At 51.1% G+C, this 27279-nt stretch overlaps 1 protein-coding gene across 1 annotated transcript in view; it reads right to left on the bottom strand.

Moving 5' to 3' along the window:
* LOC140425828 (uncharacterized) overlaps positions 1–27279 on the bottom strand; it is a 217992-nt gene that overhangs the window by 41201 nt on the left and 149512 nt on the right. The window contains exon 10 of the mRNA XM_072510224.1: positions 3735–3812. Within this exon, the coding sequence (XP_072366325.1) occupies positions 3735–3812 (78 nt within the window). The remainder of the gene's footprint in view (positions 1–3734; positions 3813–27279) is intronic.

Below are 27279 nucleotides of genomic sequence, written 5' to 3'. Positions count from 1 at the left end.
AGAAGGCCATTCGGCCCATGAGTCTGCACCGACCCTCCGAAAGAGCACCCTGTGTAGGCCCACGCTTCACCCTATCCCCTGAACCCAGTAACCCCACCTAACATTTTGACACGAAGGGACAATTTAGCACGGACAATCCACGTATTTTGGACTGTGGGAGGAAACCGGAGCACCCAGAGGAAACCCACATAGACCCGGCGAGAACAAGCAAACAGATAGTCACCCACAAGGCTGAATTGAACCCGGGTCCCTGGTGCTGCGAGGCAGCAGTGCTAACCGCCGTCGCAGCATGTCTGCATCTAATTCTAAAATAACTCTGCCTCAGAGAACTCCTCCCCCGGGTGATTCCCCATTCTGCGTCCCAATTGGTCACCTAGGCCGGGTGACCCCTTACTCTGCTGTGTTGCCCTTAAAGGGACTATCGCCACACCCTCCAAAAAAGTGACAAATTGCATTAAAAATACCAGTTAAAATGATATAGCTTTAAGTGTTCCATTTCAGTGTACCTTTGCTCTCAAAGTGAACGCCCCATCACTGCCCCTTTATATTAACTTGAATATATGTAATTAGTATAGATCTACATATGTAATCATACCATGAGCGGAATTGAACGTGGTTTATTTATTTTAAGAAGGAGGTCAGCATATCCATGGGACTCAGTTTTGGTCCAGTCTGAATGATGGATGTACATTCTCCATACGCTGATAGGTACAAAGAAAAATGATAGGTAGAAAATCTCTGGTACTAATTGGCCCAGGTTTCACTTGGTTTCACTGGTCAAGGTCACAGGAACGATGGGGCTTGGGAACTCTGTCATAGTAAAGGGTGTTCTGCTGAGATTGGGGGAGATGGGGGGCATAATTGAGGCAATTTGAGAGATTACCGAGGCTAATGGCTGGATAGGGTAGCAGGATATAATCGACAAGAGGTCTGCTAAGCGCTAATAGATTGGGGAGATGTTTCACTCCCGGCATCAGATTTAAGCTTATTAAGCAAGTAGCCCCCTCAAGATTTTAACGGTTCGTTTTTAATTAGTTCACAGCGGCACAGTGGTTAGCCTCGGGTGACTGTCTGTGTGGAGTTTGCACTTGCCCCAGTGTCTGCGTGGGTTTCCTCTGGGTGCCCCGGTTTCCTCCCACAGTCCAAAGTTGTGCAGGTTAGGTGGATTGCCCACGCTAAATTGTCCTTAGTGACCAAAAAGGATAGGTGGGGTTACTGGGTTATGGGGGCATAACCCAGTAACCCCACCTGTTAGGCGTGGGCTTAAGTAGGGTGCTCTTTCCAAGAGCCAATGCAGACTCGATGGGCCGAATGGTCTCCTTCTGCACTGTAAATTCTATGAATCTATGATTCTCTTTCACCTCATGGAGTGCTTCAATCTGGGGATATGGTGACGGCGTGGCAATGTCACTGGACTAGCAATCCAAAGGCTCAAGGCTCTGAGGACACGGGTTCAAATCCCACCAGGCCATTTGGTGGAACCTGAATCCAATCACTAAATCTAGATTGGAAACCAACCCCTGTATTGGTGACCGCGAAACCTACCATCAATTTTTGTAAACGCCCAACTGGTTCACTCATGGCCTTCATTTAGGGAGGGAAATCTGCCATCCTTACCCGGTCTGGCCTACATGTGACTCCGGACCCATCAACAATGTAGCTGACTCCAAACTGCCCTCTGAAATGGACCAGCATGCCATTCAGTCCAAGGCAATTAGGGATGGGCAACAAACGCTGGCCCAGCCCATAGCCCATGAAAGAATTCAAAAGAAATATTATTTGACAGACTTAATAAGTTAACTTCTATTTCCTAAATAAGCGTATCTAACAGTGAGTACACTTCAAAAGTGCTTCATTGACTGTGAAATGCTTTGGCATGTCCCGAGCTCACGAAAGGCACTGTATAAATCTAAATTCCTTTTTCAAGGTCTCTTCTTCCAAAGTTATCAGTCACCCCAGAGCTCAGGTATCGTGCTACCAACCTCAATATTTCTCGCCAGGCGAGAGATGTTTCAAAAAATGTTTTCTGTTTGAAGTGTGGGCACTTGGCATCAGAAATACTAACCACCTGACAATTAATGCAGATTCAAGTGGCATAAATTAGACTGAAGTATCACTGAAACTCTCGACGCAGAGGGAGACCATTTGGCCCATCATGAACGTGCTGGACCTTTGGTGATTTCTTTTCTTTAATTCCTTAACCCAGTCAGTTCCTTGTCCCCCAACTCTCTGTCCAGCTTTCCCTGTTAACGTGATTGACGAAACAAGCCTCCAGGCTGATTTTCAGGTTGGGCGTCCCAGCTCCCGGCAACCCCCGGAGCATCATCCATTCCTGGACAATCTACGGAATTCCCGATATTACTAACCTTGTTTTTAAAAAAAATTATTTTCATCAACTTCATTGTGTTGATGGCAACAAAACGATAGCGTGCTTCCAGCTTTGCCTCAGGCAGTGATTTCGCTCAGGGGCGCGGGCTCGTTGTCACTCACACAGTGACTGAGCGGGGCGGGGGTGGGGGGGGGGAGGTGGGGGGGTTACTGGGCAGGGTGGATGCAGGAAGGATGTTCCCGATGGTGGGGGTGTCCAGAACCAGGCCTCACAGTCTGAGGATATGGGGCGGACCATTGAAGACTGCGGTGAGGAGACATGTTGTCTCCCAGATGGTGGTGAGCCTGCGGACTCTGCCACCACAGGAAGTAGTTGAGGCCAAAACATTGCATGTCGTCATGAGGCAGTTAGATGTTGCGTTTAGGGCGAAGGGGATCAAAGGAAATGGGGCGGGTGGCGGGATTAGGCTATTGAGTTGGATGATCAGCCACGATCACAGTGAATGGCGCAGCGGGCTCGAAGGGCCGAATGGCCTCCTCCTGCTCCCATTCTCTATGTTTCACACAGGGGGGGGGGGTGTATGAATGGTTGACAAGGGCGTTTTGTGACAGCATCTTGAGGGCGGCATGTGGCGCAGTGGTTAGCACCGGGACTGCGCCGCTGAGGTCCCGGGTTCGAATCCCGGCCCTGGGTCACTGTCCGTGTGGAGTTTGCACATTCTCCCCGTGTCTGCGTGGGTCTCACCCCCACAATCTAAAGATGTGCTGGGTAGTTGGATTGGCCACGCTAAATTGCCCCTTGATTGGAAAAATAAAAATAATTGGGTTACTCTAAATTTATGGGGCAGCACGATAGCATTGTGGTTAGCACAATTGCTTCACAGCTCCAGGGTCCCAGGTTTGATTGGGTCACTGTCTGTGCGGAGCCTGCACATCCTCCCCGTGTGTGCGTGGGTTTCCTCCGGGTGCTCCGGTTTCCTCCCACAGTCCAAAGATGTGCAGGTTAGGTGGATTGGCCATGATAAATTGCCCTTAGTGTTCAAAATTGCCCTTGGTGTTGGGTGGGGTTACTGGGTTATGGGGACAGGGTGGAGGTGTTGACCTTGGGTAGGGTGCTCTTTCCAAGAGCCGGTGCAGTCTCGATGTGCCGAATGGCCTCCTTCGGCACTGTAAATTCTATGTTAATCTATGTAATCTCAGAGAGACATCCAACCTCAGCTTTCACACTGATCAGGAAGGTTTGCTTGTTCAGTGCTGAAACCGTGCAGCTTTAGTTTAAAATGCCCGAATTACATCAAAACACACGTTTGAAAATCCTCCGTCTGCTTGTTTTAAGCAAGTCGTCCTCTTTAATGAAGCCTTTAACTCATTGATTTTAAACATCTAAAGTTGAATCCCTATCTCACCAGGAGTTTGGAAACGTTGCACCGTCAAGTAGTTGTTCCGGCTGTTTAGGGGGCGCAGGCTGAGATCTTCTCCTTATCCTGCTGAGGAAAGCTCACGGTCAGTCAGACGAAAAACACCAACAGCAGGTAGGCCTGAACACCAATATTACAGCATTGAACCAGTCACCAAACTGAAGATTTCCTCCAAGGTTTTGCTACCAGCCACTAAATATTTAATTCTGATCTGATTTCCAGATCAGAAACCTGGAGGTCCGTATGAGCTAATTAATGGGCATCACGGTAGCACAGTGGTTAGCACTGTGGCTTCACAGCGCCAGGGTCCCGGGTTTGATTCCCGGCTTGGGTCACTGTCTGTGCGGAGTCTGCGCGTTCTCCCTGTGTCTGCGTGAGTTTCCTCCGGGTGCTCCGGTTTCCTCCCATAGTCCCGAAAGACATGCTTCTTGGGTGAATTGGACATTCTGAATTCTCCCTCTGTGTACCCGAACAGGCGCTGGAATGTGGCGACGAGGGGATTTTCACAGTAACTTCATTGCAGTGTTAATGTAAGCCTACTTGTGACACTAATAAAGATTATTATTATGTAACAATAATAATTAATGTATTTTTGTTCCTGAGTAACAAACCCCAGTCTGAACCATGAGGAAACATTTAATTCATTAACGGAGAATTCCTTCCACTCCTCTCTCCATCTTCTTCACTGTCGCCACCTTCCCGATCACCTCCCTCTTTCCTGATCATCCCCAGCTGCCTTAATGTTCCCTCCCAACCTCTTCCCCCCCTCTCCCAATCGCTCCTGACCCCTTCTTGATTACTTCCCCTTCCTTCCCAATTGCTTCCCTCCCCCCCGCCGCCCTCTCCCAGTCAGGTAGGGTTGCCAGCTGTGATCACATGTACTTCTGGAGGTTTCGCTACATGACCTGCCCCCACATTCCACCTATTTGACAGCCAACTCGTTCAATCCTGGGGGCGCACAGCCGTCCAACACCAACTGGAAAGCAAAAAGACTAATTACGCAATTGGATAATGCTTGGCTGTCAGCCAGTCAGCCTTTCTTCCCTATTTTCAATATTTTTATGTCTGATAACTGTGGTATTATCATAAATCTCAGGCCTGCAAGGGTTAATGAAACATCTAGAATAACCACTAGAGGGAGCCACAGTTACAAGTGTAAAAGGCATTGATGCTAAGCTTTATGGGGAGAGAGTGGTGCAGGAGTTAGCTAGAGACAGTCAGAAGTAAAGATAGTGTAAGTAAGAGCAGATCATAGTTTATAATAGTATAAAGGTTAGTTCTAGATGAGTGTAGGTTATATGTTAATGATCAACTGTGTATTCTTTAGGAGTACATGTCCAATCCAAATTTGTAGTGTTAATAAATTTACAGATCTGTTCACGTTCAAGCTATTTTGTGGTCTTTGTGAACACTACACCAACCATCCTGAATTCAGCAACAGAAAGAATCACAGTAACAAGAAATATTCAATGAACAATAACAAACCAAAACTATCTTCTGTAACTTCCCGATTATTCTTCTCCACGCTGATGTGTCCTGGAGATGGATCTTCAATTCCTGGAGACTCCAGGGCAACCGTGGCAGCTTGGCAACCCTATGACTCAATAACCCCCCCCCCGCAACCAACCACCAATCCTGAACTTCATTCCGTCTCTCCCAGGGCCACCCTGAGGGCCTGGGGTCACGCTGGCCACCTGCGACTTATCGGCTTCGTGTGAGAGAGGCCCGAAGCCTCACTTGGATCCAATACCATGTGCGCCTCGAGCCCACCTGTTCTGGCGGAGGTACCATGACCCCCTGCCTGAATATCTAGCCCAGGGTTCCTCACATTATCAGGTTCAGCCTCGGAGGGATGTTTTTACCAATGACTGATTTCATTCTAATGCTTAGGAACTGGCAAATGGGGAACATGAGAAACAACAAAAGGATTCTGGTTGTGTTTTCAGTGAAGAGACTTTCATTCCTGGGTCAGGTATTGAAGTCAAGACTCTTTCATTCGCACCGAGAGAGCTGTCAGCTGAGGAGGTCTACTGCTGGAGATCAGTGAAATCCTAAACCTGGATCCGGGATAGCAGCAGGATCGGGATAGCGGTGTCAAACCGGCAGATTGGTGGAGCTCTGCTGTTACGGTGGCCGATAAGTTGAAGAAACAAATTTCGGCCTCCTCCTCAGGACCAGCAACTTATTTGCCATTCCCTGATTAACGATAATATAATAATCGCTTATTGTCACAAGTAGGCTTCAGTGAAGTTACTGTGAAAAAAAACCTTGGCGCCACATTCCGGTGCCTGTTCGGGGAGGCCTTTACGGGAATTGAACCCGCGCTGCTGGCCTTGTTCCGCATTACAAGCCAGCTGTTTAGCCCACTGTGCTAAACCCCTATTACCCTTCAGAAGTTGATGGTGAGCCCCTTTCCTGAATCGCTGCAGTCCCTGTGGTGTAGGTACACCCACAGTGCGGTTAGTGAGGGAGTTTCGGGATTTTGACCCAGCGGCAGTGCCGAAACGGCGATGTTATTCCAACTGATAGCAAGAAACGGCTGAAGGCACTGGATACTGCAACGGCTATGGGGCCCGGCAACATTCCAGCAATTGCACTGAAGACTTGTGCTCCAGACCTTGGCGTTCCCCTAGCCAAGCCGTTCTGGTGCAGCTACAACACTGGCATCTACCCGGCACTGTGGAAAGTTGCCCAGGTGTGTCCTGTGCAGAGAAAACAGGACAAATCCAACCCAGCCAATTACCGCTCCATAAGTCTACTCTCAATCATCAGCAAAGCAATGGAAGGTGCCATTGGCAGAGCTATCAAGTGGCACTTACTCAGCAATAACCTGCTCATGGACGCTCAGCTTGGGGGCCCCTAGAACCACTCAGCTCCTGATCTCATTACAGCCTTGATTCAAACAAGGATAAAATAGCTCAACTCCAGAGGTGAGGTGAGAGTGACTGCCCTTGACATCAAGGCAGCATTTGACCGAGTGTGGCATCAAAGAGCCCTCGCTAAACTGGAGTCAACGGGAATCAGGGGGAAAATTATCCGCTGGTTGGGGTCATACCTGGCAGAGAGGAAGATGTTTGTAATGGTTGGAGGTCAATCATCTCAGCTCCAGGACATTACTGCAGGAGTTCCTCAGTGTAGTATCCGAGGCTCAACCATCTCCAGCTGCTTCCCCATAGAATCATCACAGAATCCCTACAGTGCATAAGGAGGCCATTCGGTCCATCGATTCTGCACCGACCCTCCAAACGAGCACCCTACTTAGGCCCAATCCTCTGCCCTTTCCCCGTAATCCCACCTTACCTTTTGGACACTCTGGGCAATTTAGCATGGCCAATCTGCCTAACCACATCTTTGGGCTGTGGGAGGAAACCCACGCAGAAAAGGGGAGAAGGTGATAACTCCACACAGATGATCACCCAAGGCCAGAATTGAACCCGGGTCCCTGGCGCTGCGAGTCAGCAGTGCTAACCACTGTGCCACAATGACCTTCCTTCCATCATAAGATCAGATGTGGGGATGTTCGCTAATGACTGCACAATATTCCGCTCCATTCATCGCTCCTCAGGTTATGAAGCTGTCCGTGTCCAAATACAGCAAGGCCTGGACAATATCCAGGCTCAAAATCATCCAGGACAAAGCAGCCTCTTTGATCAGCAGTCTATCCAGCACCTTAAACATTCAGTCGCTCCATCACCAACGTACAATGGCAGCAGTGTGTGCCATCGACAAGATGTGTTGCAGCAAACTCACCAAGGCTCTTTCAACAGCACCTTCCAAACATGAGGCCTCTAACACCTCGGACGACAAGGGCAGAAGGTACATAAAAATAATCTTTATTAGTGTCACAAGTAGGCTTACATTAACACTGCAATGAAGTTACTGTGAAAATCCCCGAGTTGCCACACTACCACCTACAAGTTGCCCTCCAAGCCACTCACCATCCTGACTTGGAAATATATCGGCCGTGCCTTCAGTGTTGTTGAGTCAATATCCTGGAACTCCCTCCCTAATTGCACAGTGGGTGTACCTACACCAATGGACTGCAGCGGTTGAAGAAGGCGGCTCACCACCACCTTCCCAAGGGCAATTAGGGGTGGGCTTTAAATGTTGGTCTGGCCAGTGATGCATTCCATGAACGAATAAATAAAAAAAGCCCCTCTCATGACATCACAAAGTTCTTTTTTCCTCCAGGTCAGTATTTTGGAATTGGAATCATTGTTGTAATGCAGAAATGCACCGAGCAATTTGTACACAGGTATGTCCCACAAACAGCAAAGTGATCATGGCCAGATAATGTACATTGTACTCAGTGATGTTGTTTGAGGGTTAGATATGCACATTGGCACAGTGGTTAGCACTGTTGCTTCACAGCGCTAGGGACTCGGGTTCGATTCCCGGCTTGGGTCACCGTCTGTGCGGAGTCTGCACGTTCTCCGCGTGTCTGCGTGGGTTTCCTCCGGGTGCTCCGGTTTCCTCCCACAAGTCCTGAAAGACATGCTGTGAGGTGAATTGGACATTGTGAATTTTCCCTCAGTGTACCCGAACAGGCGCCGGAATGTGGCGACTAGGGGCTTTTCACAGTAACTTCATTGCAGTGTTAATGTAAGCCTCCCTGTGACACAATTATTGTTATTGACCTGGATAAAGATTACTATTGTTATTTATTATTATTATTACAAAGAAAATTAAACAACAAAGAAAATTACAGGACAGGAACAGGCCCTTCGGCCCTCCCAGCCTGCGCCGATCCAGATCCTTTATCTAAACCTGTCGCCTATTTTCGAAGGATCTACTTCCCTCTGTTCCCCGCCCGTTCATATATCTGTCTAGATGCATCTTAAATGATGCTATCGTGCCCGCCTCTACCACCTCCGCTGGCAAAGCGTTCCAGGCACCCACCACCCTCTGCATAAAAACTTTCCACGCACATCTCCCTTAAACTTTCCCCCTCTCACCTTGAAATCGTGACCCCTTGTAATTGACACCCCCACTCTTGGAAAAAGCTTGTTGCTATCCACCCTGTCCATATCTCTCATAATTTTGTAGACCTCAATCAGGTCCCCCCTCAACCTCCGTCTTTCCAATGAAAACAATCCTAATCTACTCAACCTTTCTTCATAGCTAGCACCCTCCATACCAGGCAACATCCTGGTGAACCTCCTCTGCACCCTCTCTAAAGCATCCACATCCTTCTGGTACTGTGGCGACCAGAACTGCACGCAGTATTCCAAATGTGGCCTAACCAAAGTCCTATACAACTGTAACATGACCTGCCGACTCTTGTACTCAATACCCCGTCCGATGAAGGCAAGCATGCTGTATGCCTTCTTGACCAATCTTATCGACCTGCGTTGCCACCTTCAGTGTATAATGGACCTGAACTCCCAAATCTCTCTGTACATCAATTTTCCCCAGGACTCTTCCATTGACCGTATAATCTGCTCTTGAATTCGATCTTCCAAAATGCATCACCTCGCATTTGCCTGGATTGAACTCCATCTGCCATTTCTCTGCCCAACTCTCCAATCTATCTATATTTTTCTGTATTCTCTGACAGTCTCCCTCGTTATCTGCAACTCCACCAATTTTAGTATCAAAAACAGCTTCTTCCCCACCGTCACCAGACTCCTAAGTGACCCTTTTATGGACTGACTTCATTAACACTACACCCTGTATGCTTCATCCGATGCCAGTGCTTATGTAGTTACATTGTATATGTTGTGTTGCCCTACTATGTATTTTCTTTTATTCCCTTTTCTTCTCATGTACTTAATGATCTGTTGAGCTGCTCGCAGAAAATACTTTTCACTGTACCTCGGTACACGTGACAATAAACTAATCCAATCCAATCCAATCCAATCTGCAAACTTGCTAATCAGGCCACCTATACCGTCGTCCAGATCATTTATGTATATCACAAACACCAGTGGTCTGAGCACGGATCCCTGTGGAATACCACTAGTCACCTTGCTCCATTTTGAGATACTCCTTTCCACCACTACTCTCTGTCTCCTGTTGCCCAGCCAGTTCTTTATCCATCTAGCTAGTACACCCTGAACCCCATGCGACTTCACTTTTTCCATCAACCTACTATGGGAAACTTTATCAAACGCCTTACTGAATCCATGTATATGACATCTACAGCCCTTCCCTCATCAATTAACTTTGTCACTTCCTCAAAGAATTCTATTAGGTTTGTAAGACATGACCTTCCCTGCACAAAACCATGCTGCCTATCACTGATAAGTCTATTTTCTTCCAAATGTGAATAGATCTTATCCCTCAGCATCTTCTCCAATAGTTTGCCCACCACTGATGTCAAGCTCACAGGTCTATAATTCACTGGATTATCCCTGCTACCCTTCTTAAACAAAGGGACAAAATTAGCAATTCTCCAGTCCTCCAGGACCTCACCCGTGCTCAAGGATGCTGCAAAGAAATCTGTTAAGGCCCCAGCTATTTCGTCCCTCGCTTCCCTCGGTAACCTGGGATAGATCCCATCCGGACCTGGGGACTTGTCCACCTTAATGTCTTTTAGAATACCCAAAACTTCCCCCTTCCTTATGCCAACTTGACCTAGAGTATTCAAACATCCATCCCTAACCTCAACATCCGTCATGTCCCTCTCCTTGGTGAATACTCATTACGAATCTCACCCATTTCCTCTGACTCCACGCAGAAATTCCCCCTTTTGTCTTTGAGTGGGCCAATCCTTTCTCTAGTTACCCTCTTGCTCCTTATATACGAATAAAAGGCTTTGGGATTTTTCTTAATCCTGTTAGCCAAAGATATTTCATGACCCCTTTTAGCCCTCGTTATTGCGCGTTTGAGATTTGTCCTACTTTCCTGATATTCCTCCAAAGCTTCATCAATTTAAAGTCGCCTAGATCTTATGTATGCTTCCTTTTTCATCTTAGCTAGTCTCACAGTTCCACCCATCATCCATGGTTCCCTAATCTTGCCATTTCTATCCCTCATTTTCACAGGGACATGTCTGTCCTGCACTCTAATCAACCTTTCCTTAAAAGACTCCCACATTTCAAATGTGGATTTACCCTTAAACAGCTGCTCCCAATCTACATCCCCTAGCTCCTGCCGAATTTTGTTATACTTGGCCTTTCCCCAATTTAGCACTCTTCCTTTAGGACCACTCTCGTCTTTGTCCATGAGTATTCTAAAACTTACGGAATTGTGATCGCTATTCCCAAAGTAATCACTGACTGAAACTTCAAACACCTGGCTGGGATCATTCCCCAATACCAGATCCAGTATGGCCCCTTCCCGAGTTGGACTATTTACATACTGCTCTAAAAAACTCTCCTGGATGCTCCTTACCAATTCTGCTCCATCTACGCCTCCAACACTACATGAGTCCCATTCAATGTTGGGGAAGTTAAAATCTCCCATCACGACCACCCTATTGCTCCTACATTCTTCTATAATCTGTCTACATATTTGTACCTCTACTTCACGCTCGCTTTTGGGAGGCCTGTAGTAAAGTCCCAACAATGTTACTGCACCCTTCCTATTTCTTAGCTCTACCCATATTACCTCAGTACTAGAATCCTCCATAGTGCCCTCTCTAATCACAACTGTGGTATCATCTCTTACCAGTAATGCAACTCCTCCACCCCTTTTACCTCTCTCTCTATCCCTCCTGAAGCATCTATACTCTGGGATATTTAGTTGCCAATCTTGCCCTTCCCTCAACCAAGTCTCAGTAATACCAATAACATCATATTCCCAGGTACTAATCCAAGCCCTAAATTCATCTGCCTTACCTGCTACACTTCTCGCATTAAAACAAATGCACCTCAGACCACCTGTCCCTTTGCGTTCATCATCTCTTCCCTGTCTACTCTTCCCCTTAGTCACAATGAGTTTATTATCTAGTACCTTACTAGCTTTAGTTGCTGCCTCTTTACTGACCTCTAACTTCCTAATCTGGTTCCCATCCCCCTGCCACATTAGTTTAAAACCTCCCCAACAGTGTTAGCAAAAGCACCCCCTAGCACATTGGTTCGAGTCCTGCCCAAGTGTAGACCATCCGATTTGTAATGGTCCCACCACTCCCAGAACCGATTCCAATGTCACAAAAATCTGAATCCCTCCCTCCTGCACCATCTCTCAAGTCAGGTATTCAGTCTGACTATTCTTGAATTTCTACTCTGACTGTCTCGTGGCACTGGTAGCAATCCTGAGATTACTACCTTTGAGGTCCTACTTTTTAACTTATCTCCTAACTCCCTAAATTCTGATTGTCGGACCTCATCCCGTTTTTTACCTATATCGTTGGTGCCTTTTTGCACCACAACAACTGGCTGTTCACCCTCCCCCTTCAGTATGTCCTGCAGCCGATCTGAGACATCCCTGACCCGTGCACCCGGGAGGCAACATACCATTCGGGAGTCTCGTTTTCGACCACAGAAACGCCTGTCTACTCCCCTTACGATTGAATCCCCTATGACTATCGCCCTGCCAATCTTTTTCCCGCCCTTCTGTGCAGCAGAGCCAGCCACGGTGCCATGAGCCTGGCTACTACTGCCTTCCCCTGGTGAGACATCTCCCCCAACAGTATACAAAACGGTATACCTGTTTTGGAGGGAGATGACCGCAGGAGACACCTGCACTGCCTTCCTGCTCTTTCTCTGCCTTTTGGTCACCCATTCCCTGTCTCCCTCACCAATCCTAATCTGCGGTGTGACCAACTCACTGGACGTGCTATCCATGACCTCCTCAGCATCGCGGAAGCTCCAAAGTGAGTCCATCCGCAGCTCCAGAGCTGTCATGCGGTCTAACAGGAGCTGCAGCTGGACACACTTTCCGTACATGAAGGAGTCAGGGGCATCGGCCGCGTCCCTGAATTCCCACATTGAGCACGAGGAGCATAACACGGGTCTGGGATCTCCTGCCATTTTTACACTTTACCTAAACTGATTACAAATATAATATCAAATAATGAATAAGTGAAAGGAATAAAGATTTTACTTACCAATCACAATACTTACCAACACACGAAGAGATAAATTTCTCCCAGCTACTGCTAATTGGAGCACTTTCCTTACCAGCCAATCAGGTCACTGCTCTGCTGTGATGGCGCTCTTCAAATTTATCCCGAGAGACCCTGTGGCCGCTGTTTAAGCAGCGAAGCAGCTCCGCCCACTCCAACAGCTGAATTCCCGCCGAAAAGGCTCAAATCCTCGAAGCAGCTAGTTTAAACACTCACCGCTCGACTCTGTAGCTCCGCCCACTTCAACAGCTGAAATGCCGCCGAAAAGATTCAAATCCTCGAAGCAGCTAGTTTCAATACTCACCGCTCGACTCTGTAGCTCCGCCCACTCCAACAGCTGAATTCCCGCCGAAAAGATTCAAATCCGCGAAGCAGCTAGTTTAAACACTCACCGCTCGACTCTGTAGCTCCGCCCACTCCAACAGCTGAATTCCCGCCGAAAAGACTCGAATCCGCGAAGCAGCTAGTTTAAACACTCACCGCTCGGTGAGTATTGGCCTGGATAGTAAGGGAGCTCCTATACTCTTCTTCAAAAAGTGCCGTGGAATCGTTTATGTCCAGGGGCCTCAGCTTAACATCGCATCCAACAGACGTCACCTCCAACACTGCCGCACTCCCTCAGTAGTGCACTGAGGTATCAGCCATGATAAAGTGCCCCTTGCTGAGGAATTGAGGCAACAACGTTTTGAGTCAAAGGCCACCAATTGCAGCAAGACTGATGTTGAATGGATGAACAGAACTAAACCTTCTGTGGTGTTAGAGTATATAAATTTAAATATAGCGACGTCTGCAAGTTCAATATTGTCACCTTCCCCAGGCAGAAGAAAACTCATGAATGTGCCACGCCAGCAGTTTTATCACGGGTTAGTGCAGGCTAATTTCTCCACAAACAGTTTGAAATGTCCGATCTAGCTCCAAGCATTTCCCTGAAACAAAATAATTTGGTTGCATATAAAAGTGCAGCACTATTCTTATGAAAATAATAAATCTCTCCTGAAGGACGAGACGTGAGTCAGCACATCAAGGTGGACCATTCGGCCTTCAATACATCCTCGTCTCATTTCACAAACCGCAAGATCTTCAATCATTGGGTTTCCCTTAAGCTTTGTTCCACGAACTGGGGCCCATCCACTTGACATTTGAAAGCCTCTCCCGATGTGTTCACTTCAACTCGGTGGCGTTGTCGATGTCTGTTTGCTTGCCCATCTGTTGCACCCACTTCTATTTCCCTCGGAGCCAATGCAAAATGCCGCTTTAGTCTCTCAGTTGAAAATATGTTGATTGCCATGTTCGGGTTTTCTGAAGAAATCACCCGTATCTTTGATGAATGAGAACTGTTTGTCGCTTGTGGAGGAAGTAAATCACTGGAATGTGAAAGAGGTTCTCAATCACCATGATATGACCTGAAGTGATAGCTCCTCCTTGATTGCTGATGTGCCTGGAACAAAATGCTACATTTCCCTCGGTTTGTGACACGGTTGCTGATTCAGCACTGGTCCCATTGACTATATCGCGCAGAACCCTTTATATTGCTATCACTGATGCTGTCAATTATGGGTGGCACGGTAGCACAATGGTTAGCACAGTTGCTTCACAGTTCCAAGGTCCTGGGTTCGATTCCCGGCTTGGGTCACTGTCTGTGCGGAGTCTGCACGTTCTCCCCGTGTCTGCGTGGGCTTCCTCCGGGTGCTCCGGTTTCCTCCCACAGTCCAAAGACGTGCGGGTTAGGTGGATTGGCCACGCTAAATTGCCCTTCAGCACTCTTCCCCAGGTGTAGTTCTGGCTGCACCGATACCCCGAAGATTGCCACTCTCAGGCACGGACCCACCCTCACCCCCACAACCTTGGACATCACCTCGAAGAAGGCTGTCCAGAACCCGACAAGTCTGGGACATGCCCAGAACATGTGGGTGTGGTTGGTCAGGCCTCCCTGGCATGGTTCACAATCATCCTCATTCTCTGGGTTCCGGTTAGGTGCGCTCTGTGCACCACCTTAAACTGCATGAGGCTGAGACTTGCGCAGGCGGAGGTGGAGTTGGCCCTGCTCAGTGCCTCACTCCAGAACCCCCAACTCACTTCCGTCCTCCCATTTCTGCCTCGCTCCGTCCAGTCGTGTCCTTGCCCTTTCCAGATGTCATCCGTCGATGTCCCCACAGTTCCCCCTCTCCTTACTCTCCGTGTTTATTAGCTCCTCTCGTAGAGTGTTCTACCTTCATCACTGCCTCGCCTGCCCCTATCCAGGCTGTTCGACCAAACAAATTTGTCCGCCTGGCGTGTTGAAGTAATGCTCATTGTTCTGGAACGTGACCTAGAACCTGGCTGGGAACAGCATTCCAAATCTTACCCCATTCTTTTACAGGGCTGATTTCGCCTCATGAAATTCGGCCTTGTGTTTTGCCAGGTCCACCCCAATGTCCTGATATACCGGGATTTTGTGTCCTTCCCAGCTACTCGCCTTGGTCTGTCTCACCCACCTCAGGATCCCCTCACAATCCTGATATCGATGTAGCTTCGCCATGACCACCTCCGCTGATCCCCCGCCTTGGTTTTCGGCCTGAGCGACATGTGCACTCTGTCGATCAAGGGGGGGGGGGGGTGGGGGAAGCTGTCTCTCCCGACTAGGTTGCCCAGCAACGTAGCCCGTCAGGTCACTGCCGTCGATCACCTCCGGCAGACCCGCAATCCAAATGTTCTGGCGTCGGGACCAGTTCTCTTGGTCCTCGACTTTCCCCTTCAAGCTCCCTTGGACCGTCATCAACCTTTTGACTTCTGCCTCCATGACGATCCTGTCGCTCCGGTCTGTCGATGCTTTCTCCAATTCATGGATCGTTTTTTTTGGAGCTCCCGCCTTCTTCCCTAATCCATCGATCGCTTTTTGCATGGTGGCCATCACCACCACCTTGACCACCACCTGGATTTTGACCTTTATCGCCTCTTTCATGGCAATCAGCTCCTTCATAAGGAATGCCTTCCACCTGTCTCCAGGTGGTGGGGGCGGGATGCCGTGCTTGGGTCGATGGTCTCCCTCCCTCGCCTCGTGGGTCGGCCGGAGGTGACCACTTCTACCGCTTCTGCCGTCCCTTCGACCCCTCGAGCTCCCGTTCACTGGCGAACTGGATCGATTATTCCTTTCCTTTCTCGGTTAAGGTTAAGGTTGAGTTGCCTTCGGGTTTTCGGGCACAATTTGCCTTAAAAGTGCCGACTTGGCTCTGGTCTGGAGGAGAGACACCTGATGTGCGTCCATTTGGCACATCCCCGTCACCGGAAGTCCATGGGCCGGAATCTCCGGTCTCCGATGGCGAAATCGCGTTCGGCGATCAGCCGGAGAATCCCCATTAGCGCCGATATCGGGGGCGACGCTGCTTTTGCGATGCTCCTCCCCCTCTAAATGGCGTACTCTGCACCATCAGGATGGCCTCAGGAAGTTCCTGAGGCCCTCCCCCCCCCCCCCCCCCCCCCCCCCCCTCCCGACGCTCCCTCCCCCAATGGGCCGAGTTCCTGACGCCGTTGGTCGTGTGTGGTATTCTTTTCTGGGAACTCGGCGTGGCGACTGCGGACTAAGTCCAGCGGCGCCACAATCGGAGGGAAACCGATCCGCGGGCAGGCGGGGGCTTTGGCGGGGCCTGGGGGCGCTGTTTGGGGGGGGGGTGGTCCGGGGGTGACGAGCCTGGTCAAAGGAGGGCACTATTTGGCAGGCCGGGGCCACGCGCAGCCGGCACCATGTTGGACGGCACGTCTGCCGCCGTGCGCGTGCATGGCCACAGACCTGGCAAGTCTCCGGCCGTACCGGCAGCTACAGCAGGGGGCTTTATGCTGCGTGCCTGCTGGACCCCCCACTGGGCGGAGGATCGGTGGCCGTTTTGCGCCATTATTTGAGTCATATAACGGCACCGTTCCCACGCCGGAGTCAGCACTTAATCGGAGAATCCTGCCCCGTGTTTTTTCCTTTTGTGTGAACTTTGTGTCGATCAGAATGAAGGATGTTCGCGCTGGGCAATGGAAATACATTTCCACTTTCTGTGTCTGCTGCCAAAATTGATTATACCCAGTTTAGCTGTGGTGTAGACAACATCGGCTGCAACCGTGAAGCTCAACCATTGGTGGATTCACAGAATGAAATGGAAATGTTCCATTTGGACCGTTGTGTTCCTCCAGGATCTCGGAAAGCACTGTCCACTTAATCCCATTTGCCTGCCCTTACCCTTTCAATAATTGTCACGTACTGATTCACTGCCCCCGCCGCTGTTTCTGGTGGGGTTGCCCTGACGACCACTGCTTCACAAAAGCCTTTCGCGTGTTGGCAACTTGTTGACCGGTAATAATAATTTCTCATTACTTACCTTCTGGAAACCCTTCAGAACTTGGCACACCATTCGTGATGCGTTATACAGTTTTGTGCTTTGCAAATGCAGACATGCCAACTTTCCTCCACACAGGAGCTCCACTGCATCACGGCAGCGGAGATGTCCGTGCAATCTGGGAGAGCTCACATGGCCTGCGAGCTAAAAGGGCACCCACCACGGGACCGAGGGCGTGTTCTACATGACTGACGGCGTGTTATACCATCCGCGTCCCGCCGGAATCGGAGGAGGATGTGGCTGATAAATGCTGGGAGGCCTCCCCCAGGCTTCCCGATGGCCGAGGCATCGCGGTCCGGGTCCTGCCCGTTTAACCGGCTCCCGGCATCTATCAGCCTCCCCAGGGAGGCCCTAGCCACGCGCCGATTAGTACCGGTCCGCACAAACCTGGACAGGCAGAACGGCACCTTGGGGGTCTCCCAGCCCATTGGAGGCCCCTGGGCGGTCTGGGACTGTGGAGGGTGGCCCCCTGGCTCTCCCCCTGGCACCCGGGCACCTTAGCACTGTCATCCTTGCACTGTCAGGGTTCCAGGGTGGCACTGCCATGGTGTCTGGGTGCCAGGGTGGCACTGCCATGGTGTCTGGGTGCCAGGGTGGCACTGCCATGGTGTCTGGGTGCCAGTGTGGCACTGCCAGGGTGTCTGGGTGCCAGGGTGGCACTGCTAAGGCTCAGGGCCTGAAGGAAGCCATGCCCATGAAAGGAGGGTGAGGGGCAGTGTCAAGGGTGGGCGGGGGGGGCAAAGGGTGGGTGTGACGAGGCCTCTGGAAGGTTAGAGGGGGGTGAAGGGCGGGGGTCCTGGAAGGAGGGGGGGGGCTCAAAGGGGGCATGGGAAAACCTGAAAAGGGAAGGCCCTCAGCGACCTGATATTGGGGTGTGGGGTAGTGCCGATGTTTGCGGGTGGAGACACTGCCCATCAGTGGGGGACGTGGGGGACCCACAAACATCACATGGAATTTGAGGCACCCTTTCAAAATGGTGGCCCGATCTCTGAGGAGTCGGTCTGGTCAGCAGGTTTAGCTCCCAAGTGATGGAAAACTTGAGTGTGGGCTAAGCCGGTGAGAAATTCCCCAGAGCCTGGAAAAGTGTGGTTAGATGGCGGTGGAGAACTGACCGACAGAGCCAGGGAGAAACTCCCAGCCAAACTCGCTTAAACTGACCCTTGGGGCCACGTTACGCCCAGAAGGCAGCACGCCGCGACGCAGCCGGTAATGCCGGTTGATCCCTCTTCTAGGATCTTCCCGGCTCACAATGCCGAGCGAGATCTAATGCGATCGGGCGCGACGTTGCGATGTGAACCCCGCCCATTGTGGCTGGATCACCTTTTCGCAAATCTGCATATTAGAGCGAGGAGGATCGTCCCACTCTGGTGTGCACTCTCCCCATTTAACTAACTGGGAGCAGTGAAAGAATTGCATTTATATAGCAGCTCTCACGTCCCCGGGACATCCCAAAGCAGAATACTGCACATGCTGGAGACCAGAAATATAAACAGAAACTGACGGGGAAATTCAGCGGGTCTGGCAGCATCTGTGGAGCAAGACACAAAATTAATAGGCGGGTTCCCCAGATCCCGTTTGCTGGCGGCGGGATTCTATCTTCCCAACCCGGAAACCCGCCGGAGGCGATGTGCTGTTGGCGGGAAGAGGTAATCCCAACAGCCGGAGAATTCTGGCCAATGTTTCGAGTCCAATTGAAGGGTCTTGTTGGGCTGGAAACACTGGACGGAATTCTATGCCAGTTGAATTTTCCAACCCCGCGGTTTTTCACTATTTTCACAAAACAAAAATAACCCCAACCAAAGAAACCCCCCTCCCGGCACCCCCCCCCCCCCTCAACAGTCAGCGGTAACCCACCCCCCCCTCAGCGCGAGCTTCACTTTCTCCAAGGCCAGAGACTCCAGCAGATCTCCCCCGGCAGGCCGAGGCACAGTGTGGAGAAACTGACCTCCACCCCCAACAAGACCCGCCTCCGGGCAATCAGCGAGGCGAAGGCACAAACATCTGCCCCCTGCACCCGCCTGCAGCTCCGGCCAGTCCGACACCCCGAATATGGCTTCCAGGCGACCGGACTGCATGTCCATCTGTAAGACCCCCCCCCCCGTGGGCCCCTCCCACATCGCTCACAAACATCCTCCACCCCCTCCAACAGCCGGCCCATCCTTGATTTTGTGAGGCGCGCCCTGCTCACTACCTTCAGCTGCATCAGCCCCAACCTCGCACATGAGGTCGAGGCGTTCACCCTCCGCAGCACCTCGCACCAGAGTCCCTTTTCCAGCGCACCCCCCTGATGTGTTGGGTGCTCTGGATCCGTGGAACACATACAGGCCACGATCACTTAAAATTGTGCAACACTATTTTATTAAGCTAGAAACTGTTGAACATACTTTCACTGTGGGTTAACATGATGTTAGATTAAACTAAAGACCTATGGCTTGTCCTAACCAGTCTATGCACTCAGCACATGGTGAGGATCTGTGCTGTAAGCTGTAAGCTCTGTCCTTCTGAGAGGCTGCATCCCAAATGAGCGGGAACTCTGATGCCCCCTGTCTATTGAGTGAGTGTGCTCTAACTGGTGATTGGCTGCGGTGTTGTGTGTGTTGAGTGGTCTTGCTGTGTGTCCACCAGTGTGTGTGTCTGCACCATGATAGACTGGTGTATATTATGACATCCCCCCTTTTATGAAAAAATGTCTGTGTGTGGCAATAAATAATGTGTGGTGAATGTTCCTAATTACGTGTGGGGTGCGAAGACATATTTACAGGATTACGTACATGAGAACTAAGCTATTTACATGGGAAGGTGCCTGATGTAGAGAAGCAGTATGCAACAAGAATAACAAAATCAACACTATATACAAACCAGGGAAACGATCAAACAAAGCAACAAAACAATTCAGAGAGTCCATCAGTTCGCAAAGTTCATAAATTTAGTCTCTGAGGTGGGCGACGAATTCTGGTTGATCGCCTCAAGGGTGGGTCAAGAGCCGCCAGTTCAGGAGCGGGCTGGACTGCGTCAAAGTCAGGGGGATGCAGAGTGACAGGGAGCTCTGCATAGTCCATGGTAGGGTCAGCAGGAGGGCGAGGCGACACTGGAGGATCACGTAGCGAGCGTGGAACGAGACGAAGGGCGCGTCGATTGCGGCGCAGAATAGAGCCATCCGTTAGACGAACCAGGAACGAGCGGGGGGCCACCTGCCGAAGGACAACAGCAGTTACAGACCAGCCCCCATCTGGAAGATGGACGCAGACATTGTCATTTGGAGCCAGAGCAGGGAGATCAGCTGCACGGGAGTCATGAGCTTGTGAAATGAATGAAATGAAAATCGCTTATTGTCACAAGTAGGCTTCAAATGAAGTTACTGTGAAAAGCCCCTAGTCACCACATTCTGGCGCCTGTTCGGGGAGGCTGGTACGGGAATTGAACCGTGCTGCTGGCCTGCCTTGGTCTGCTTTCAAAGCCAGCGATTTAGCCCACTGTGCTAAACAGCCCCTGTGCACGGGACAGCTGCATCCGGCAAAGGACCTGAACATGGTCGAGGTCTGAATGGACGGCACCGTTGTCCTCAGGATGCGACCCATGAGCAATTGGGCTGGCGACAGGCCGGTGGACAGTGGGGAGGAGCGATAGGCCAGCAAGGCGAGGTAGAAATCAGACCCAGCATTGGCAGCCTTGCAAAGGGGCCGTTTGACGATATGTACTCCTTTCTCTGCTTTGCCGTTGGATTGGGGGTACACGGGAATGGCGTCACATGGGCAAAATTGTACCGCCTGGCAAAGTTGGACCATTCTTGGCTGGCGAAGCAGGGGCCATTGTCCAACATAACCGTGAGCGGGATGCCGTGTTGAGCAAAGGTTTCTTTACATGCACGAATGACTGCAGACGAGGTGAGGTCGTGCAACCGTATCACCTCCGGGTAATTCGAAAAGTAGTCCACGATCAGGGCATAGTCTCTAACCAGCGCGTGGAACAGGTCGATGCCCACCTTGGTCCATGGTGACGTGACCAACTCATGGGGCTGCAGGGTCTCACGTGGTTGGGCCGGCTGGAAGCGTTGACAAGTGGGGCAGTTGAGCACTGTGTTGGCTATGTCCTCATTAATGCCGGGCCAGTACATTGCCTCTCGGGCGGGTCGGCGGCACGTTTCCACGCCAAGGTGGCCCTCGTGTAGCTGTTCCAGGACAAGCTGGCGCATGCTATGCAGGATGACAATGCGGTCCAGTTTTAGAAGGACCCCGTCTACTACCGCCAGATCATCTCTGACATTATAGAATTAAGGGCATTGGCCCTTGAGCCACCCGTCTGTTAGGTGGCGCATGACACGCTGTAGCAAGGGGTCAGCCGCCGTCTCGCGGCGAATTTGGACGAGGCGTTTGATTTGTTATGTTGTAGGTGTAACATAAGCGGCTTCCTTGTGGGGCACTTGACAAAGGAAGGTTCAGACGTGGAGATAACTTCAACACGTTTATTAAACTATTTACACTTCTATTACTCGGGTTCGACACTACTGCTAATCCTACTATAGCTACCCAGACTGACTAACCAGCTGCTGCAATCCACGTGGTGGGAGTGATATTGAATCAACCCTGTGTCTCTACTCACTGACTGTCTCCACTGGAAAGAGGCAGATCATGCGTGTGGTACCCTTTATATATGGGTTGGTATAATGTGGTCGTGTTACCTCCTTGTGTATCGTGAATGTCCATTGGTCGCATCCTATCTAACTTATCTATTGGTTGTGTGTGTGTGTGATGTTTCTAGTGCTCCCTCTAGTGTCTAGCTAGCCTACATGCATTCACATTGTTGCACATCACCACAGCGTTCATCCGAGGCAGTAGATTGGAGGCCGCGAATGCCACATGGCCGTCAACCTGGCAGGCAAAACCCGCTGGGTCACATGGAGTGTTGGCTGCCCTGGAGAGAGCGTCAGCAATGATGAGGTCCTTGCCTGGGGTGTATACCAGCTGGAAGTCGTATCGCCGGAGCTTGAGAAGAATACGCTGGAGGCGAGGCGTCATGTCGTTCAAGTCTTTCTGTATTATATTGACCAGCGGGCGATGGTCGGTCTCAACGGTGGATTGAGGAAGTCCGTACACATAATCGTGAAACTTAGCCACACCGGTCAGAAGGCCCAGGCACTCCTTTTCTATCTGCGCGTAGCGCTCCTCCATGGGGGTCATCGCACTTGACCTCATCACGTTGAAGGAGCACTGCCCCAATGCCGGATTGACTGGCATCGGTCGAAATTTTGGTCTCCTTTGCTGGATCAAAGAAAGCTAAGATCGGGGCCGTGGTCAATTTTGCCTTGAGTTCCCTCCATTCGCGCTCATGGGCAGGGGGCCATTGGAAGTCTGTCGTCTTCCTGACCAGGTTCCTGAGAGCCGTGGTATGAGAGGCGAGGTTAGGGATGAATTTCCCTAAGAAATTGACCATGCCCAGAAATCGGAGGACCGCCTTCTTGTCCTCTGGTGTTTTCATAGCTGTGATGGCAGCTACCTTGTCCACATCCGGCTGCACACCCAATTGGGAGATGTGGTCCCCGAGGAACTTAAGTTCTGTCAGACCAAAAGAGCATCCTGTTGTAACAATATCTGCCAAAGGGGGTATTAAATGTGCAAAGTTTCCTGCTGGATTTATCGAGCTGGATTTGCCAGAATCCTTTTGAGGCGTCGAGTTTGGTGAAGAGCTTGGCGCGAGCCATCTCACATGTGAGCTCTTCGTGCTTGGGAATTGGATAATGCTCCCTCATGATATTGCGATTCAGATCCTTGGGATCAATGCAAATTCTCAATTCGCCGGAAGGCTTTTTTACACACACCATGGAGCTGACCCAGTCGGTTGGTTCCGTGAGTTTGGAAATCACTCCTTGGTTCTGGAGGCCCTGCAGCTGCTGCTTGAGGCGGTCCTTAAGGGGTGCTGGGACCCTGCGAGGTGCGTGCACCACAGATGTGGCGTTCTGTTTCAATAAAATCTTGTAGGTGTACGGGAGCGTGCCCATGCCCTCGAAGACGTCATGGTACTGGTTGATAATGGCGTCGAGCTGCGCCCTGAAGTCAGTGTCCTGAAAGGCAGACGCGTCAGCAGGAGATAGTGAACTCTCTGAACTAGGTTCACCAGCTTGCATGCCTGCGCGCCAAGCAGGGAGGCTTTCGAGGAGCCCACGATTTCAAAGGGAAGGATGGCTTTGTGTGACCTGTGCGTCACTTCGAGCTGACACGAGCCGCTGGCAGCAATGGCATTGCCATTATAATCTAATAGCTGGCAGGCTGATGGCAGGATGGCTGGTTTGACACAAAGGCTTTGGAGGTCAGACCGCGCAATGAGATTGGCGGAGGCACCGGTGTCCAGGCGGAATCGTATTTGGGACCGCTGGACCGTAAGGGTGGCACACCACTCATCGTCCAGATCGATGCTGTATATGTGATAATGATAGATAGTTTGTTGAAGAATAAAGGGATTAAGGGTTATGGTGTTCGGGCCGGAAAGTGGAGCTGAGTCCACAAAAGATCAGCCATGATCTCATTGAATGATGGAGCAGGCTCGAGGGGCCAGATGGCCTACTCCTGCTCCTAGTTCTTATGTTCTTATACCGATAGAGGCTGGATTCTTTGCTTCGGGGACACCCTGTTTTTTGTAATGAAACCGACTCGAGAAGGCGCCTTCGGGTCCTCGGTGTCAATATCGGGTAGCAGGTCTGAATCGGGTTCGGCGACCATGTGTTGAATGGCCCGGACATTCCTGTGAGGCTGGCTGGAGCGATGAGAGTTGGCATAAAGCAGCATAGTGGCCAAGTTTGCCACATCGCAGGCATTGTCGGGATTTGGCATGACATTGCCGCTTTAAGTGGGCGGAGCCACAGTTGCCGCACGTTGTAGCGTCAGCACGTTCGCTGCGCCACCGCGGTCGTACGTGGTGCGCACCTGCGCAGTACGTTCGGCGATGTCGCCGTCCCCTCGTTCGGTGCGCACAAGCGTGGGAGTCCGCGAAAAGCGCGCGAAATGGCCGCCCTCATCCAGGCTGAGGCCCTGGAGTTGCTCGATTGCTTGGACCCGTTCTGACTCGTGGGAACCTTGCTGCGCCGTTTCAGCCACTTGGATGTGGGAATACTGACTAGTGGCGTGTCCGTGTAGCACGCAGGTCTCGATGACGGTCGCTAGGGTGAGTTGCTTTACTTTGAGGAGCTGCTGGCGTAGGGGGTCCGACTGAACACCGAAAACGATCTGGTCACGTATCATGGAGTCGGAGGTGGGCCCGTAATTAGAGGACTGCGCAAGGATGCGGAGGTGGGTGAGAAAGGACTGGAAAGGTTCATCCTTACCCTGCAAACGCTGTTGGAATACACATCGCTCGAAACTTTCATTCACCTCAATGTCGCAGTGACTGTCAAACTTAAGGAAGGCCGTCTTGAATTTTGATTTATCTTCACCATCAGCAAAGGTGAGAGAATTGAAAATGTGGATGGCATGTTCCCCGGCCGTGGATAGGAAGAGAGCGATCTTCCTGGTGTCTGAGGCAGCTTCCCGGTCTGAGGCTTCAAGGTAGAGCTGGAAGCGTTGTTTGAATATCTTCCAGTTGGCCCCTCGGTTACCGGTGATGCGAAGCGGCGGCGGCGGGCGGACACTGTCCATTTTGCAGGATGGCTGTATGCTGGTGGAAGGCAGATCACTTGCAGGTAGGTCTAAGAAGTTCTAACATCCCTCAACTCCTGGTACCATGGTGTGTTTGGTGCTCTGGATCCGTGGAACACATACAGGCCACCAACACTTAAAATAGTGCAACACTATTTTATTAAGTTAGAAACTGTTGAACATACTTTCACTGTGGGTTAACACGATGTTAGATTAAACTAAAGACCTATGCCTGTCCGAACCAGTCTATGCACTCAGCACATGGTGAGGATCTGTGCTGCAAGCTGTAAGCTCTGTCCTTGTAGGAGGCTGCATCCCGAATGAGCGGGAACTCTGATGCCCCCTGTCTATTGAGTGAGTGTGCTCTAACTGGTGATTGGCTGCGGTGTTGTGTGTGTTGATTGGTCTTGCTGTGTGTCCATCAGTGTGTGTGTCTGCACCATGATATACTGTGTATATTATGACACCCCCCTCCCCACCCCATCCTCCCAGCTCTTCTTCCCAATTTGCCTTAATCCCTCCATAGACACCTATCCTCCCGCGGATCACCGAAACGACACCGCTCTCCAACTCCCCCTCCCCCGCTGACAGCACCACTCCCAGCAACAAGGAGTCCAGCGCTATTGGGAAGGTCGGGTAGACCTTCCTTGCAAAACCCCACACCTCCATGGATCCAAACCCTTCCCCCTGCGCCAACCCATGCTTCTCTCACAGCTCCTCTAGGCTCGCAAATTCCGCCCCCCCCCCCCCCCCCCCCCTCCCTGCCCTCGCCAGGATCAAATCCTTCATTTCCTTGATTCCATTCCCGAAACCTTGCATCCATCCTCCCCGGCTCAAACCCATGATTCCCACTAAACGTCATCCCCTACCGCCCCCCCCCCCCGACCCCCCCCCCCCCCCACCCCCCCCGACCAGCCCCCAGCTTAAAGAACTGCCGAAACTGCCCCCAGACCTTCAATGTGGCTACCACCACCAGTCTCACCGAGTACTTCCCAGGGGGCCGTCGGGGGCGGCGCCGTTTCCAGCGCCCGCAACCCCAACCCCCTACACGAGCCCGCCTCCATCTTTACCCACACAGCTCCCCACCCCTCCTTACTCCAGCCCTGCACCTTCTCCACATTCACTGCCCAATAATAATACAGCAAGTTTGGGAGGCCTAATCCCACCCCCCCCCCCCCCCAACAACCCGTCCCTTCTGCAGAACTGAACCACCCTCCTAATATAGCCCCACGAATGAATGAGATCAACTTGTCCGCCCCCTGAAGAAGGTCTTGGGTAACAAGACCGGCAGGCATCGAACTAAAAACAGGAATCGCGGCAAAACATTCATCTTTACTGCCTGCACTCGGCCCGCCCACGACTGAGATTGTCCGACTTCGACAAACCCGCCTCCCCAGCTAGTGAAATTAAACTTCCAAAGCCCTGCCCAATCTCGGGCCACCTGCACCCCCAAATACCTAAAGTGGGGTGCCGCCAAGCGGAATGGCAGCCTCTACCCCCCCCCCCCCCTCCCCTCCCACTCCCCCACCGCTCCCACCTCTGGCAGGGAGGCCATAAAGTACTCGCTTCCTTCCTGGATTCAATTTATATCCCGACAACATCCCGGATCTCTGGAGCGGCTCCGTTTATACTCCCCACCGCCGGCCAAGCCAATGGACGTCTGAACAGCTCGCGGTATTTTACAGCCCCGCCCCTTTCCTCACAGGGTTGTAAGATATCCCACAAAGTCACTGCTGTGATGTAGGAAATTGCAGCAGCCGATTGTGCGCAGCAAGCTCCCACAATAGCCACCAGGTCACCTGTTTTCGCCTGGACACTGGGGGATATAATAATAATATAATAATCTTTATTAGTCTCACAAGTAGGCTTACATTAACACTGCAATGAAGTTACTGTGAAAAGCCCCTCGTCGCCACATTCCGGCGCCTGTTCAGGTACACTGAGGGAGAATTCAGAATGTCCAATTCACCGAACAAGCACGTCTTTTGGGACTTGTGGGAGGAAACCGGAGCACCCGGAGGAAACCCACGCAGACAACGTGCAGACTCCGCACAGACAGTCACCCAAGCCAGGAATCGAACCTGGGACCCTGGAGCTGTGAAGCAACAGTACTAACCACTGTGCTACCGTGCCGCCCGATACTCTTCCTTGTAATTGTGCTACGAGATCTTTTCGATCCGTCCAAGGGGGCAGGCGGGGGCCTTGGTTTAATGTTTCATCCGATGAGTGGCAGCTCCCACAGCAGCAGTATCCCTATACCCAGTGGGCCTGTCAGTCTTCATTTCTGTGCTCGAGGGTCCTGACGGGAGTCACAGTCTCCGGGTGAGAATGTTACCCTTTGAGCCACAGCTGTGGTCAGTAGACTGCAATATTACATGACATTTGCATGTCAAATCTGCGTTCTTCAGGTACACCTAAATACTTAATAAAGAAATCTGCTCGGTATTTGATATGCCGATGTCTCTTTCAAAAGTAAATGATAATTGAGAGCATCTTGTTTGGCTGAAGTACATTCTATTTCAAACATAATGGCTGGTGGC

The sequence above is a fragment of the Scyliorhinus torazame genome, chromosome 6, assembly GCF_047496885.1.
Source record: "Scyliorhinus torazame isolate Kashiwa2021f chromosome 6, sScyTor2.1, whole genome shotgun sequence".
Lineage (NCBI taxonomy): Eukaryota > Metazoa > Chordata > Chondrichthyes > Carcharhiniformes > Scyliorhinidae > Scyliorhinus > Scyliorhinus torazame.
Note: the sequence above shows the minus strand (reverse complement) of the source record. Positions and strands in the feature narration are given on the sequence as shown.